At 36.0% G+C, this 16,370-nt stretch overlaps 1 protein-coding gene across 2 annotated transcripts in view; it reads left to right on the top strand.

Annotated features, from left to right (window-relative positions):
- LOC147560006 (guanosine deaminase-like) overlaps positions 1-16,182 on the top strand; it is a 36,102-nt gene extending 19,920 nt beyond the window's left edge. The window contains exons 1-4 of one of the 2 annotated variants that reach the window (XM_086662002.1): positions 14,704-14,804; positions 15,022-15,215; positions 15,563-15,667; positions 15,815-16,182. In XM_086662002.1, coding sequence (XP_086518128.1) covers positions 14,789-14,804; positions 15,022-15,215; positions 15,563-15,667; positions 15,815-16,003 — 504 coding nt within the window. In that variant the 5' untranslated portion in view covers positions 14,704-14,788 and the 3' untranslated portion in view covers positions 16,004-16,182. Of the gene's footprint in view, positions 1-14,703; positions 14,805-15,021; positions 15,216-15,562; positions 15,668-15,814 lie in introns of those variants that run through there. The other variant, XM_086662003.1, reaches the window with a different exon arrangement.
- The last annotated feature ends 188 nt before the right edge of the window (positions 16,183-16,370 follow it).

Here is a 16,370-nt window from a genome sequence, read left to right as displayed (position 1 = left end):
TTTTCTTCTGTCTGACTGTGATTTGCCCTATCTATCTCTCTCTAGATTTGTTCACACTTAATTCTCTGTATAATCATTGGGGTTTTCTTACTAATTAATCTGTTTTTGGAATATCTTACTACTAATTAAATTAGGTGATTTAAATTTCTGTTATCCCTCTATAAAATCCAACGTGCCCTTTTTCTTTCATCTGTCATTCTGAAGTTTTCTCTCTCTCTCTCTCTCTCTCTCTCTCTCTCTCTCTCTAGAGTGTCTCGTTAAGTGGAAATCGTCATTCTCACAGAGTCACAGGTACTCTTTTCTTTCATTGTCATTTTTTAATGGTTCTTGGAAGTTTCTATGGTTGAATTCATCTATGATCTTGTCTTGGATGATTTCCAGGTTTGCGCTGGATTGGCAGCTAATAACAACAAAAGCTCTATTTTCTTTGCTGGTGTTGAGGAAGTTGGTAAGCAGGCTATCAGAGCAAAGTTGGGGTTTAGGAGGTCACTCTACCTATGAGGTATTTGGGTTTACCCTTGGTTTCTTCTTGCCTGTCCTGTACTGAATGTCTTCCACTAATTTCTAAAGTTCAGAAGAGAGTCCAGTCTTGGAAAGCAAGGTATCTTACCTTTGCTGGGAGAATGCTCCTTATCAATGTGGTTCTTAATAGCATGCTGATCTTCTGGCTTTCTGTCTTTTTGCTACCTAAGAGGGTTTATACTGAGCTGAATGGCCTCTTTGGTAAGTTCTTATGGTCAGGAATAGATCATGGCCACAAAAGAGCTACTGTTGCTTGGACTAAGGTGTGTTTGCCTAAATGTGAGGGAGGTCTGGGAATCAGAAACATTGAATACCTCAATTGGGCTTTTAATATGAGGCATGTCTGGGATATTGTCTTTGGGAAGAGTACTTTGTGCGTGAGGTGGGTGCAGAGTAACTTGATCAAAGGCTATTCTTTTTGGGTTATGAAGGTACCCAATGATTGCTCCTGGTGTTGGAGGAAAGTACTTGCTAGTAGGAGCCTTGCTCGGGACCTTATCTCTCATATCTTGGGGAATGGTGAGAGCACACTCTTTTGGGTGGACTCTTGGCATCCTCTAGGTGTCCTGTACAGGTTTTATGAGGACAGATTTTTGTATAGCATCTATTTTGGTCTTGACACTAAGGTTTCCTCCTTTGTTCTCAATGGGGAGTGGCATGCCCCTGATGATGTGGATTTCGACCTCCAGGAGGTTTTTGCTGGGTTGTCTGGGGTTCCTCTTAATGCAGGCAATGATGATAGAATTGTGTGGAAAGTTAACACTAAAGGTGAGTATTCCTTGAAGGATACCTATGATGCTATAAGACCTAAGGGGCAGGAGGTATATTGGAAGAAGTTGTTGTGGTTTTCTCACTGTGTTCCAAGACACTGTTTTATAACATGGCTGGTCCTAAATGATGGGTTGAAAACAAGAGTCAGACTTAAGCAGTGGGGTATGGATATAGAGGAGAGGTGTGGTATTTGTGCCAATGCTCCTGAAACTGAATTTCATTTATTTTTTGAATGTGCTTTCTCCCAGCTGCTCTGGATGCAATTGCTTGCTTTAATGGGATTTCATAGGCAGGTTTTTCATTCTCTGGATGCAGAATTTCAGTGGTGTGCTGAACATTTTAAAGGTGGTTCCATCTTGGCTAAGGTGGGATGTCTGGCTCTTAACTCCTTCGTGTATCATGTGTGGCAGGAAAGGAACTGTAGGGTATTCAGGAACCATGCAAATACTGTTGCTGCTACTCTGACCTCCATTGTTGATGAAATTAAGATCATAGCTGCTTCTTGGAAGGGGAGGATTGAAGATAACTTCTCCAACTTTACTTTTGCTGAGAATTTGAACCTTTGTGTTACCCTGGCTAGGCCTAAGTATAGGGGGTTTAGGTGGGAACCCCCTCCATCTGATCATGTTTTAATCAACTCAGATGGTTCAATGATTAGTTCCTCTGTTGGTTATGGAGCAATCCTTAGGGATCATGCTGGTGTTGTGCTGTCTCTTGGGGCAGGATCTGCTATTAGGAAGGGCATTGTCTTCCATGAGCTGCAAGGTGTCTTCTTAGGTCTATCTCTGGCCAGAAGACATCATTTGGATAAAGTGATCATTGCTACTGACTCTCTAGTGGTGTTCTCCCTGTTATCTGATTGGTCTAAGCTGCCGCCATGGGGTGTTTGGCAGTTGTGGGTTTCTATCAAGCAGTTATGGGCTTCCTTTGTCCACTGTAGCATTATTCATGTGGTTAGAGAGCTGAATTATGCAGCTGACTTTCTTGCTAAAATGAGACCTACTACAGAGATGGAGTTGGAGATTAACTGCTTGCCTCCTGCTTTGAGTTGCATCATTAGAGATGATAATAGGGGTAGAGTTAGACTAAGGAAATATTGGCCTTGACTTTATTTTGCTTCCTGTTATCTGTGTTTGTTCTTTTTTGTGGCTCTTTAGCCTCTGACTTCTTCTTGTAGTTCTTGGGTCGGGGCCCTTTCCCTGCTTATCAATGTAAAAAAAAATAAAAAAATTCATCTCTGATCTCAGCCTCCACCTTCTCTAATCTCCATCTTCATCTTTTTTAATCTTAATCTCCATCTTATTTAACAAAGTCATTCTCACACCCTAGTTATCATGTTTTCAATTCCAGAGAAAGCTGGAATAGGGTTTATTGTTCACAGTGACTGTAATCTCCATCTTATTTAACAGAGTCATTCTCACACCCTAGTTATCATGTTTTCAATTCCGGAGAAAGCTGGAATAGGGTTTATTGTTCACAGTGACTGTAGATAAATTTATTACAGCCACGCCATAAACAATCACATTCACAGATTGTTCCACGAAGACTAAAGCAAGCAACTCTCTTATTGTTTCAGAGTAGGTCAAGGAGCTAAAGCATCCTTTTAGACCTAACTCCTTCAGCTGGACTAATCATGCTTCCTGCTGCTGCTGCTACCCAAGAAACCCTACCTCTGCTTTGTTTTTCTAATGTTGAATTTAACAATGTATTCGAAAATGGTATGTAGCTGCAGATAAATATCAAAAATTGCTAGAAATAAAGGGAATACTAATACTAACTTAACAAGAAGTCTTGATTTCATATCGAAAAAAAAAAATAGCAACAAGTCTTGATTTAAAAAGTGTTAGAGTATATAAGTTAAGGTGTAATCATGATGTAACTAAATCAAAAGATTAACTACAGTGGTGCCTTTAGTATAGTAACAGATTCTGTTTAGGAGTTAGTTATGAGCTAAATGGTAGTTAACAAGTTTGTTAGGAGTTTGTTAATCTGTCTCTAAAAGCTATAAATAGCTCATTAGTTGTAATCCTACTTACTTTTGTGAAATCAATAAAGCTAGGATTTCATTTCTAACATGGTATAAGAGCCAGAGTAGATTTTTTTTTTTCCGAAGCTTCTTCTCTTCTCAACTTTCTCTCTCTACTGTGATCACTACGAAACCTTATATCGTTATCAATGGTGATTTCTTCTTCATCTGCTTCTTCTTCGATTGTTCCTATGCCTGGTAATTCAATTTCTCATCTATCGAATTATGTTTCTGAGAAACTTGATAATTCAAATTACCTCATTTGGAAAAATCAATTTGAGACTATTTTGATTGGAGCTGATCTTTTTGGTTATGTTGATGGTTCGATCATTGCTCCACCACAAAACATTAATGATGGAGGAAGACAAGTTATGAATCTAGATTTCTTAACTTGGAGAAAAAATGATAACTATGTCCAATCGTGTCTCAAATCGACTTTCACTCGATTAATTTCTTCTGATGTGCTAGGATTATCAACTGCTTATGAGATCTGGAATTTCCTTTCTCTAAGTTTTGTTGAGGAATATGAATCTAAGATCACGACACTTCGATATCAGATTCAACATATCAGAAAAGGTGATTCTTCCATTACTGATTATCTTCGTCGAATCAAATCATTGGCTGATGCTCTTACTGTTGTTAATGAGAAGATTCCTGATAAAGAATTATGTAAAATCACTCTTCAAGGTCTTGGTAAGGAATATAATCATTTTATCATCACTATACATAATCGAGATTCTCCTCAATCATTTGCTGAAATTCGAACTCGATTAATCCATCATGAACAATGGTTGAGTTTACAAGATACAACTGAAACTAATGCTGTTTATTTTGCTAAGAAAGAACAGTTTGCTAATCAGTTCAAGTCTGATTCTAGTATGAAGAATTTCAATTCTTCACAAATGAGACAATCACGACCTAATATTCAAAATCAATCATTTCGTTCAAATCAGGCAGGTGAACGAGCTATTGATTATGATTTCACAGCAATTCCTTGTGGAATCTGCAGGCGATGGGGACATCCAGCTTCTAGATGTCGATTTCGTTATACACCTTCTGAGGAACAATTCAAAGTTCACAATTTTACTTCTAATTACAGTAATCCACAGTCTTATAATCAAGGTCCAAATAATTATACTACAACAATTCACAAAGCAATCAATACAGCAATCAACAAAGAAATCAACAAAGCAATCAACAAAGTAACAATTACATCTATAGCAACTCCAATAGAAACAATTTCAAGAAATTCAACAATCATTCGAGTCAACAAAGACACAATTTTGCTGGTCTTCATCTTTATGAGGAAGGAGATATCTCTACTCAGGTACAATCTGATTTTCCCTCTTTTAATCCTAGTGATGATGAAGCATATGAGTCTTTCTTTGGTACTTCACCAGAAGATTTTGAACCTCATGAAGCTAATATGGCTATTCTAGTACCAAATGTTTTAGAATCTGCTATTCATGAGTCTGAGCCCACAGTATGGCTAGCTGATACTAGAGCCACGAGCCATACGACCCATGTTACTTTAACCATGAAAAGCTCAAGAGATTATGAGGGCTCTGACTCTGTTATGGTTGGTAGTGGGATGTGCATCCCTATCAAGAGCATTGGTGATGCTGAACTCATTACTACCTCTCATAATTTTCAGCTTAAGAATGTTCTTTTAGTTCCTCATATTCAGAGAAATTCTTTCTATCTCAAAGTTCACAAAAGACAATCAATGTCTAGTTGAATTCTCTCCTTGGGGTTACAAAGTGAAGGATCTATGGTCTGATAAAGTTTTAAATGAGGGAGAAATGGTGAATAACTTGTATCCTATTACATTTCAAGTTCATAAGTCATTGTCACAGCAAGCTTACTCTTCTATATTGGCTGCATCTTCTTCAACCTGGCACAAAAGGTTAGGCCATCCCTCTGAGTCTATTCTACATCTCTTACAAAGAAACAAGCTTATTACTATTGCTCTTAAGGATTCAGAAGGGCCATGTCATTTTTGTAGATTGGCTAAGAGTAAGTCCTTGCCCTTTTCAACTTCAGAAAATCATTCACCTTCTCCATTGTATTTAATACATTGTGACATATGGGGACCCTCTCCTATTCCTTCAAAAGAAGGATATAGGTACTACATTCTTTTCTTAGATGATTATAGGAGACATGTTTGGTTTTTTCCTCTGAAGATCAGGTCAGATAGTATTCATTGCTTCAGAAAATTCAAGCAACTTAGTGAAAACTTATTCTCTCTACTATCAAGTATTTTCAGAGTGATGGTGCTCTTGAGTTATCTAAGGGAGAGTTCAAATTCTTCCTAGATCAATGTGGAATTTCCTTTAGGTGTTCATATCCATACACCCCTCAGCAAAATGGCAAGGCTGAGAGGAAGAATAGACATATAACAGAAATTGGAAACTCTCTTCTATTTCATTCTCAAGCACCAAAGAGATTCTGGTTTGAAGCTTATGCTACTGCTACATTCATCATTAATAGGTTACCTACTATGGTACTTGAAGGAAAATCACCATTTGAGATGTTATTTGGGAAACATCCTGATTATTCTCAATTTCGAATATTTGGGTGCACCTGTTATCCTCATGTTTCTCATTCCAGAATGGACAAATTAAGTCCAAAGTCTGTGAAATGTGTCTTCTTCGGTTATGATATGTCTTATAGAGGGTTCAAGTGTCTGGATATATCAACTGAGAGATGGTATATGACAAGAAATGTCATATTTGTGAAAATGAGTTCCCATTCAAGGAGCGTTCTTCTAGTTCTAACTCAAATGGGGCTTCTCTGCTGTCTCCTCTTAATGAACTACAAGTATCCATGTCATCTCCTTCTACATCACCTGCACCTATTATAGCTGCTTCTGAACCATCTTTAAGCTCTACTCATACTTCAAGTATTCCTGTTGCTTCTCATGGTATGCAAACTAGACTCAGGAATGGAATCATCAAACCCAAATATATTCCTGATCATGTAGTTCACTTTAATGTCAGGTATCCCATTCACTCTACCTTTCTTTCTTTGCTTGAATCTTGTGAACCTTCCTCTTTTAAACAAGCTGCTATAAATGGGTTAAAGCCATGGAAGAGGAGTTTCTAGCTTTGAAACAAAACCACATTTGGTCTCTTGTTCCATTTGAACCTCACATGAATGTTTTGGGTAATAAGTGGGTGTTCAAGATTAAATACAAATCTAATGGACAAATAGAAAGGTACAAGGCAAGGCTGGTAGCTAAGGGATTTCATCAACATGAGGGCTTGGATTATACTGAAACATTTAGCCCTGTTGTGAAAGCTACTACTATTCGAACTATTCTGTCCTTTGCAGTGTCTAAGTCTTGGAAAATACAGCAACTTGATGTGTCAAATGCATTCTTGCATGGCCTCCTAGAAGAGACAGTGTATATGGTCCAACCTCAAGGGTTTATTGATGAGTCAAGACCTAAACATGTTTGTTTATTACATAAGAGCTTATATGGTTTGAAACTGGCTCCTAGAGCCTGGTTTCATAGATTTGGTTCTTTTCTTCTAACCCTGGGTTTTCTTAAGAGTGCACATGATCACTCTATGTTCTTCTTGGTAGATGATTCCAACATAGTTGTTCTCTTGCTATATGTGGATTATATCATCCTCACTGGAAGTTCTCCTCAAGCTTTAAGTTCTTTAATTTCTACTTTGAGTAGTGAATTTGCTATGAAGAATCTAGGGGACTTGCATTTCTTTCTTGGGATTGAAGTACTGCCTGATACTCTCTCCAAGTCTATTCTTCTTACCCAAAAGAAATATACCCTTGAACTGCTCAAAAAGGCTGATATGTTGGATTGCAAGTCATGTTCTACACCTGTTTTAGCTGGGAATAGGTTGTCTAAACTTGATGGTGCTCCTGTTTCTGATCCTTCTTTCTATAGAACACTTGTGGGAGGCCTACAGTATCTCATTATGACTAGACCAGATATATGCTTTGCTGTGAATTATGTGGCTCAATTTATGCAAGAACCTATTGAATCTCACTTGCTATTACTTAAGAGAATCCTTAGAATATTTGAAGGGAACAATTGATTGTGGTGTAACTATCACTCTTGGTGATATCTCTCATTTGGTGGCTTATTGTGACTCTGATTGGGCTGGCTGCCCAGACACAAGGAGAAGCACCAATGGTTATTGTGTTCTTCTAGGCAACTCATTAGTCTCATGGAGCTCAAAGAAACAGTCCAATGTTGCTCGATCCTCAACAGAGGCTGAGTGCAAAGCCTTATCTTTTGTCACAGCAGATTTACTTTGGATTTCTTATTTACTTACTGAGCTACAAGTCTCTCCTACTTATCCCTATGTTGTCTCCTGTGATAATGTTGGTGCCAAGAATATAGCATCTAACCCTGTTTGCCATGCTCGAACCAAACATATCGAGGTGGATTTTCATTTTGTTTGTGACTTAGTAGCTGCTGGTAAGCTTGTGATTCGTTATATCCCAACCTCGGATCAACCAGCTGATCTCTTCACTAAGGGTCTGCCTTCTCCCCAATTTGCTGCGCTAAGGTCCAAGCTTCTCTCTCTATCGATCCCTCAGCTTGAGGGGGGATGTTAGAGTATATAAGTTGAGGTGTAATCATGATGTAACTAAATCAAAAGATTAACTACAGTGGTCCCTTTGGTATAATAACAGATTCTGTTTAGGAGTTAGTTATGAGCTAAATGGTAGTTAACAAGTTTGTTAGGAGTTTATTAATCTGTCTCTAAAAGCTATAAATAGCTCATTAGTTGTAATCCTACTTACTTTTGTAAAATCAATAAAGCTAGGGTTTCATTTCTAACAAAAAGCTTAAGATATTGTTTTGTTTGCATTCTCAAATTCCCATGAATACCAATTAACTTGTCCTAGTCTTCTTTCACTGCTACCATAACTATCCTTAATCAATAACCATGTCTGAATGGTTAATACCTTCAACTGTTGAACCAGTAGGCTTCTTCAGCTTTGCATTCCTAGTAACCTCTTGATGGTACTCACAAAGAGAGTATCCCATTAAAGGAATCCCTTTGCACCTCCAACCGTTTCCGCTGTATCGGCTACATTTTGTACTCACTATTGCTTCTTTTACGTTGTCAGTACAACTCTTTTTGATGTTTTCGTTGTTGACGAGTGCTATTTCTTTTTCGAATTGTTTCTCTTGTACAATTTTCTGCTTTTCAAGCTCTTCTTGTTCTTCCTCTCTCTGTCTCTTGTACTCACTTCTCCTTTTTCTCGGTGGAAGAAGTCGATTCCAAACTTGCATTGTACAAAAAAAGAATAAGTTATTGCAAATAAATAAACTCATATGCCTAAAATATAGATACAACTAAGATTTAGGTTAGGGTTAGAAAAGTGATAGAGTTTAATGAGAGAGGTAATGTCAATAAACTAAAGATATAAAAAAGCATGGAGCATGTTATACCTCCACTAAAAGATGAGAGAATAGGGACTGCCTCCTCAATAGAAGTAGCTTCATGAGCTATATTGCTTGAGTTCCTACAAAGAAACAAATCCATCAATCAAATAATTAAAATGCTAGGGCTTTTAATGTACTTGAAATAACAATATGTTTTGTAGTTTTAACATGTACCATATCCGACCGCATTGCCTTGTTTTTGTTTGCGATCTCTTGTTTCTAACCTTATTGGCTAAAATCTTATCATGCATAATCTGAAAATAAAACAACGAGTAAAATTAGGGTCTATTTGACAACGAAAGTTGCTCTTCTTTTTACTTAAGTAGTACTTCACCAATATATTTCTCAACACAAAAAAAAAAAATAGTATATGGGATCGCTATTTGAGTTTACATTCACATATTCAAAAACCATCCCAACTTTTTGTCTTCCTTTAACTACATCACCCATTATTACCCAATCTCTACGACGCAAGAGCCAGCACAAAGGCAGAGCCACCACTTCCATATACAAGTGGTCTTTTACTAGTGTATTTGAGTACCAAGGGTTGATTACCATAACATCATTTCCATTTACTAAGGAGAGCCCCATTCCCCTTGTTACACACCCTCCACTCCAAATTCTCCAGTAAGTCATTTTATTAGGACCATTCCCCCAAAGATAATCACAAAACGGGAGTGCTACCATGACAAAATCTTTGATTTAACTCATTTTTACTAAAATACCACATTTTTCTAAAGTTTGAGTTTGATCTGTACCGTTATTTTACCCGTACGACTCATCAAGTCGAAACTTTTGTCAGAAATCCTTTGTGCGCTTAGCAGTTTCCATGACAAAAGAGATTTCTTTGTTGCATCATAATTACCTACATATTTGTCGAATCATTTCCCTTCTTCATCTTATAGGATCACTAGTTTCTTGATTTGTCCCCATCTACCGCTTAATGACGGAATTAGGTCTTCACAAGGAGTGGACGGATTTGATCTTTTTGAGTTGACTTGGACTATCTACTTTCTATATTGTATTAATTTTCGTGTGGTTGTTATTGCTTAGTTTGTAAGCATATCTTCGATGAGTTGAGGAGATTCTTCTTATTGGGAAGTTTATTGTCTATAACTTCAAAATATTATTGACAAAATAAATCATCTCCTTCCCCTTCGTTAAACTCGGTGCATGCAAGTTATAGACAACGTAATAATCCCTTCACTAATAGTGTTTAAGTAAATCTGATTTGGAGCTTAAGTAAAAAAACGAAAACAACGTAAAAAAAATATATATATATTTTTGAAGACATTATGCATAAATAAATATCAAAATTAGAAATTGATCCTCTAAAAGCACAAATACAGCCTAAGAACCCTTGACAATTCCACCCACTCCTCTTTTCACGCTTAAATCCATTAGAAGCACGAATACAACCTAAGAGCCCTTGACGATTCCTCTTTAATACATATATGAATATGATATACGATATTCAACTCATTGTTCACCTCTTGGGGTGGAATTATCTCTTTCCTTCGCCGGGTAGACCAATCACTATATTTTCGTGACAAGATTCTAATCAAATGTGTTTATATTTATAGATTGTGTGCCCATCAACCAACCAAAGGTTGGAACAAAAAAACCCAAAAGATGCCAACTAGAGTGGGTCAAAGGGTGACAAATTTGGGACAAAATTAGGGTATCAAACAAAATATTGAGCATTAGAGAAAATAGTAAAAACAATGAGAGGCAAACTTTAAAAGACATGAAAAATAAAAGTTAGATAGTTAGAAGATATTTGACCTTCTTTATGTTTGATCTTCTCTCCATGAGGAATAGCTCTCAAAATTCTTTGGCTTGATAAGCAACTTGAGCCCTTGATCTCCAAAGGGATTATAAAATGACTAACTAGACTTTTAATCAACCTTTTTTCTCTAGTGAAGGAAGCTGGGCTATCAAAGAAGGTGAAAGTAGTGAGGCACTATATATAACAAGTCTATAACCTCAATGCCGGCCCACATTGAATTTATGAACTTGGTTATAATCATTGGGACAGACATTTTAGGGTAAGTAATTGCATTTATTAATTACTATTCACTCTGACATACTAACTAACAAAAATGAAAAAACTTAGATGTGCCAAGTAATTAACGGATGATTTTTTGTGGAAATATGTATTTGAGGAAAAAAAAAATGAAATGCCAAAAAAGTCACCAAATTAAAAATGGAAGAGAGAAAAATTTCCACCTAAGTAAAGTGGTATACTAGATTAGTTTTTAAAAAGACAGTGAAAAGCCCATCAAATAGAGAACTAGATATTCAACAAAAAAAAATAAAAAATAAAAAACTAGATCCACTACAGAAAAAACAATAAAAAAAATTAGTTTTTTAAAATCACTTCATTTCAAACCCAAATACGGATCTCGGTATTGTTTTTCTCATCTGGAAGTGGTCCATTTTTCACCTAATAACCTTTCTACCTTTCAATATATATTCAACTTTCCAAACGTATTCGTCTATAATCTCCATCTCCGTCTTCTTTAATCTCTATCTTCATACACTCCTACTTTTGCTCTTTTCATAGTGTTTTAGAGAAATAAATTTTGTAAATTTCAAATCTAGTTATCTTGAGCACCATTAATGAGATTCTTCTACGTGTTTCTTTATCTTACAATGTTTAATCTTCTTATAATATTTCTGAGTTTTACTTGCATATCATATAATTTCTTAACAAAGTGAAAAGGCTTTATACAAAAAAAAATTCTTGTTCTAAAAAACAAGAAGTACAATTTTAGATCTATTTTTCGGTTCTTTCTCTAGATATCAAGTTTTTAGCAGATGTTGATTTTTAACAGATAAATTGACTGGTGTATTAAGCATTTTAAAATATGATGTTAATACAACGAACAAACTCATAAATATTTTTTTTTTATAGATGTTACCACCAAAACTCAGATTTTGTGTCTTACTGATTTGATTGGTGTTTTAAGCATTGTTAAAATTGATGTAGAAACAATGTTGATACAACGAGCAAACTCGAAAATCTTTATTTATTTCGCGATTTTTATTGACATTTCTGGTTTTCTTCAAACATGACATCTGTTTTTGGTTAAGAAAACATAAAGAACTGTTATCGGAGCATTCTATTACATGCTTTCAACACAAGGTGTTACTTAATCACGTAAATAAGTATTATTTTAGCAAATACGTATATGTTCATCGTAACCATTAAATGGTATACTTGTATTTATTTTGTGTTCGCTCTTTCTCATCTGCTTGCATGATGCTTTTATAAACTCTTAACATAGACCCACTTTGTTTATTGCAATATCTCACATTCACTTAGCACAACCATTGACTTCATAACATTTGTATGTTAACTTAACCAAAAAAACAAAAAAACATTTGTATGTGACACCGAGGTCGGAGCAAACAAGTAATTCGGGAAGAATCCAGTTTTGGCAACATTCACGTGTTTGTTGCACACAATAACTTCTAGTCTTTAAAAGATTGGTCTTTCAGTCAAAGTATTTTTTTTTTGCTGAAAGGTCTTTTGATCAGAGTTGATCCAGTATGAATGGCAACAGATGAGTATTGGAATAGACGTGAAAAAAATAGTTTCATGCAAATGGATCTTTCGCCACGCATTCGCACCCCTCTTAAATTTAAGGATCACATGAGTTCGAGTTTGTGCCTTACAGATTTGATTGGTGTTTTAAGCTTTTTAAACTTGTTGTAGAAACGATGTTGATACAGCGAGTAAACTCGAAAATGCTTTATTTATTTCGTCATTTTTATTGACATTTCTGGTTTTCTTCAAACTTAACGTCCGTTTTTTGGTAAAAAAAAAAAACATTGTTATCGGAGCATTCTATTATATGGTTCCAACACAAGGTGTTACTTAATCACTTAAATATATATTGATTTAGCAAATACGTATATGCTCATCGTAACCATTAAACACTATACTTGTATTTCTTTTTTTTCGCTCTTTCTCATTTGTTTGCATGATGCTTTTATAAACTCTTAACATAGACCACTTTGTTTATCGCAGTATCTCACATTCACTAGGCACAACCATTGATTTCATGACATTTGTATGTTATACACAGAGCAAACAAGTAACTCTTTTATGGAAATAATCTATTTTTTGCAACATTCCCGTGTTTGTTGCGTGCAATAACTTGTGGTCTTTAAAAGGTTGGTCTTTCGATCAGAGTTTTTTTTTGTTAAAAGGTATTTTGATCAGAGTTTGTTAGAAATATTATGTTAGATCAATGAAAATCTTATCACTCGGAAAATCAAGAACGGAGTTTGCTGTGTCGTGGTATGGAGGCCATTGCCTTGAAAGGGATTTCAGTAACCTCGGTGCAAATTGTATAACTCCGAACACTCCCCAAGGATTTACCACAGCTACCATGATCTGCACTGAAGAAGAGGATATTGGAGAAGCAGGAAATCAGCTCAATCTTTAATAGTAGAAGAAGAATCCCTCTTGGTGTTATATTTTTCACTTCTGATTTAGGTCTTATTTATACACCAAGCAAACCCTATTAGGGTTTCCCAAAAAACGTGGAAGAGAATAAGGAAGTTGTGGATTTGATGGAATCCTTTACTTGTTCTACAAGAAAAGAAATACTAGAGATTTAGAAAGGATAAATACCAAATCAGTATTTATTGTATTCTAAATTCCTCCAACCTCCACAACTCTTAAACTCGACCAGACCTGTGTTGGTCAAACCGACTATTCTCTTCAAATGGAATTATCAGACTTAAAGGTTTTGGGAGCCATTTATCCAACAGAGTTGGTCCAGTATGAATGGTAACAAATGAATATTGGAATAGACGTGAAAAAAATAGTTCAAGGCAAATGGATCTTTCGCCACTCATTTGCACCCCTTTTAAATTTCAGGGTCATATGAGTGCGAGTTCCCGTGGAGTGGTTTATCACAAAATTTATATCATGACGTGTTAAACCTAACTAAAACTGCGAATTTCCTACATAATATTTAACTGATCCTCACTAACATTTTCCTACAAAAAAGCAAAATGTCAAACTCATAAATCAACATATGGAACAGTTATATGTGAGACTGTGATCATTGCTTGTAATAACAATTATAAAAGTAAGAGTTAATTCTTATTTGGCCCTCTACTTTGTGACCAGTTTCAAATATAGCCCCCAAATTTCTGTAAATTCAAATATGGCCCCCTATTTCCAGACAAATGTCATAACTACCCCTCCTATTAATGTATTTTCAAAATAAAATAACCTAAATTCCACCTCACTTCCCTCTCTACCACTCATCTCTCTCCACGTCACCTCTCTCTCTGCAACTCACCTCTCTCTCTCTCTCTCCAAGTCAGCACTCTCTTCTCCGATGAAGGTCCCCGGCCGGAAAAAATTTCGGCCGGCGACCTTCAACCTTAAAATTTTTTTTTTCACTCATCTCTCTCTCTAAAAATTCCGGTGAAGGGGGTTTCCCTTCGCTGAAATCTGGTCTGTTGAAGAACAGACCCGTTCAACAGACCGGAACTAGTGTGTTGAAGAACAGACCCGTTCAACAGACCGGAACTTTCCCTTCGCCGGAATTTTTAGAGAGAGGGAGATGAGTGAAAAAAAAAATTTAAGTTTGACATCGGAGAAGAGAGTGGTGACTTGGAGAGAGAGAGAGGTGAGTTAGAGAGAGTGGTGACGTGGAGAGAGATGAGTGGTGGAGAGGGAAGTGAGGTGGAATTTAGGTTTTCTTTTTTATTTTGAAAATACATTGATATGAGGGGTAGTTATGGCATTTGTGTGAAAATAGGGGGCCATATTTGAATTTACAGAAATTTGGAGGCCATATTTGAAGCTGGTCACAAAATAGGGGGCCAAATAGGAATTAACTCTAAAAGTAATGAGTTTTTCATTAAAAAAAAAATAATGAGTTTGACAGGCACTAATAATAATAATAAAAGTAATTGCTCTGATCTATCGAGAATTTGAGTGGGTATTTGGTTCTTGTTTACTTAGTTTCTTGCTTTATCTTCTCTACTAATCAGTCTTTCAGATCTAAGAGATGGAAACCACTAATGGTACTATCTCTTTCTCTCTCATATTGCTTTAGAGATCTTGAATTTGTCCTGCCTTTTACCTTTTGTTTAATTGATAGCTAAAAGATTCAAATTCCAAGTACATATATTGAAACAAATAGTTTCATATTGTTTGAATATTGCTATTTGATTCTATGGGTTAAGTGGTAGGATTTAGGGTTTAATCATGTAATTATCAAAGTTTTCATAATGTTATCAGTTGAGCAAGAGAACAAGGACAGCACATTCTTAATGAAAGCAATAGATGAAGCATATAAAGGAGTGGAAAATGGAGATGGATACCCTTTTGGTGCAGTTATTGTTCTAAATGGTGAAATAGTTGTAAGTTGTCACAATATGTGTCTGAAGCACACTGATCCAACTACCCATGCTGAGATGACTGCAATAAGAGAGGTTAGTCTCCCCTTGCTTCATATATATAAAGGGACCAACTGGCCAAGCAATTACATTTGTCTTAAATTTTTATATCAGATCTGAAATTTGATTCGATGAAAAATATCTGACTGAGAGCTATTGCGACACACTTTTAGCGTGTAGTCCCACATTGGTTGAAAGAGGAGGTAGTGATCACTTTATAAGTGTGAAGAAAATTATCACGTAGATGTTGAGCTAGTTTTCGCGGTGAGATAAACCTAAGACTACTTACGAACAAATGAGGCACATTTACCACTCTCACAATTTTAACCTCCAAAGAGTCGGATCTTAAGAAAAAGTACACACGATTTCTTTTTCTTGTATAGGCTTGTAAAAAGCTAAACAGAAGTAAGCTCTCTGACTGTGAGATGTATGCTTCGTCCGAGCCTTGTTCAATGTGCTTCGGTGCCATTCAGTTTTCACAAATAAAGGTTGGACGATCACTCTCTTTGCTTCTCGTGCATTTATATATATCTACATATATATATATATATATATATATATATATATATATATATAATCTTCTTTCTTTGAGCATAACTGCATCGATTGCTTTGATATATACTTCTTGATATAAGAGGTTGGTATATGGAGCTAAAGCAGAAGCAGCATGGCCAATTGGATTTAACAAATTCACCTCAGAGGCATTGAGGGGTACTAGTTCCTGCCAGAAAGTCGATTTAGAAATCAAAAGGGCAGAAGGCAATGAGGCTCTCATGGCAGAAGAAATCTTTGAGAAAACAAAGGCAAAGTTTCAAAAATATTAGTAGTTTCTTATTTCCATTTGTTGTCGAAATGTAACCTTCATAATTGAGGTTAATGTTTGGCTGATATTTTTGTCGGCTATCCTATCTCGCAGCAAGAAATTCGTTCTGAACCTTTTATATCCAAAACTTCAAATCTTATCGAGACTGAAGTCAAAGATATTTGATGTTGAATATGTTAAGTTTTAGGTGATTCAATGTGATTTACACGTATAGTGATAGTCAAACTTAATATGTTAAGTTTTTTGGACTCCATTAGATGAGATTAGGTACTATAAACCCAATTGGCATATGAATAAGGCTAATAAGCCTAAGCTCCAACATGAGTAGTCCCCTTACTAAAGATGTAACTTACCACATAAAAAATGGT

This window comes from Eschscholzia californica, unplaced genomic scaffold (genome assembly GCF_041429995.1).
Source record: "Eschscholzia californica isolate CP2 unplaced genomic scaffold, dmEscCali1.0.p SCAF_2, whole genome shotgun sequence".
In the NCBI taxonomy this organism is placed as follows: Eukaryota; Viridiplantae; Streptophyta; class Magnoliopsida; order Ranunculales; family Papaveraceae; genus Eschscholzia; species Eschscholzia californica.
Note: the sequence above shows the minus strand (reverse complement) of the source record. Positions and strands in the feature narration are given on the sequence as shown.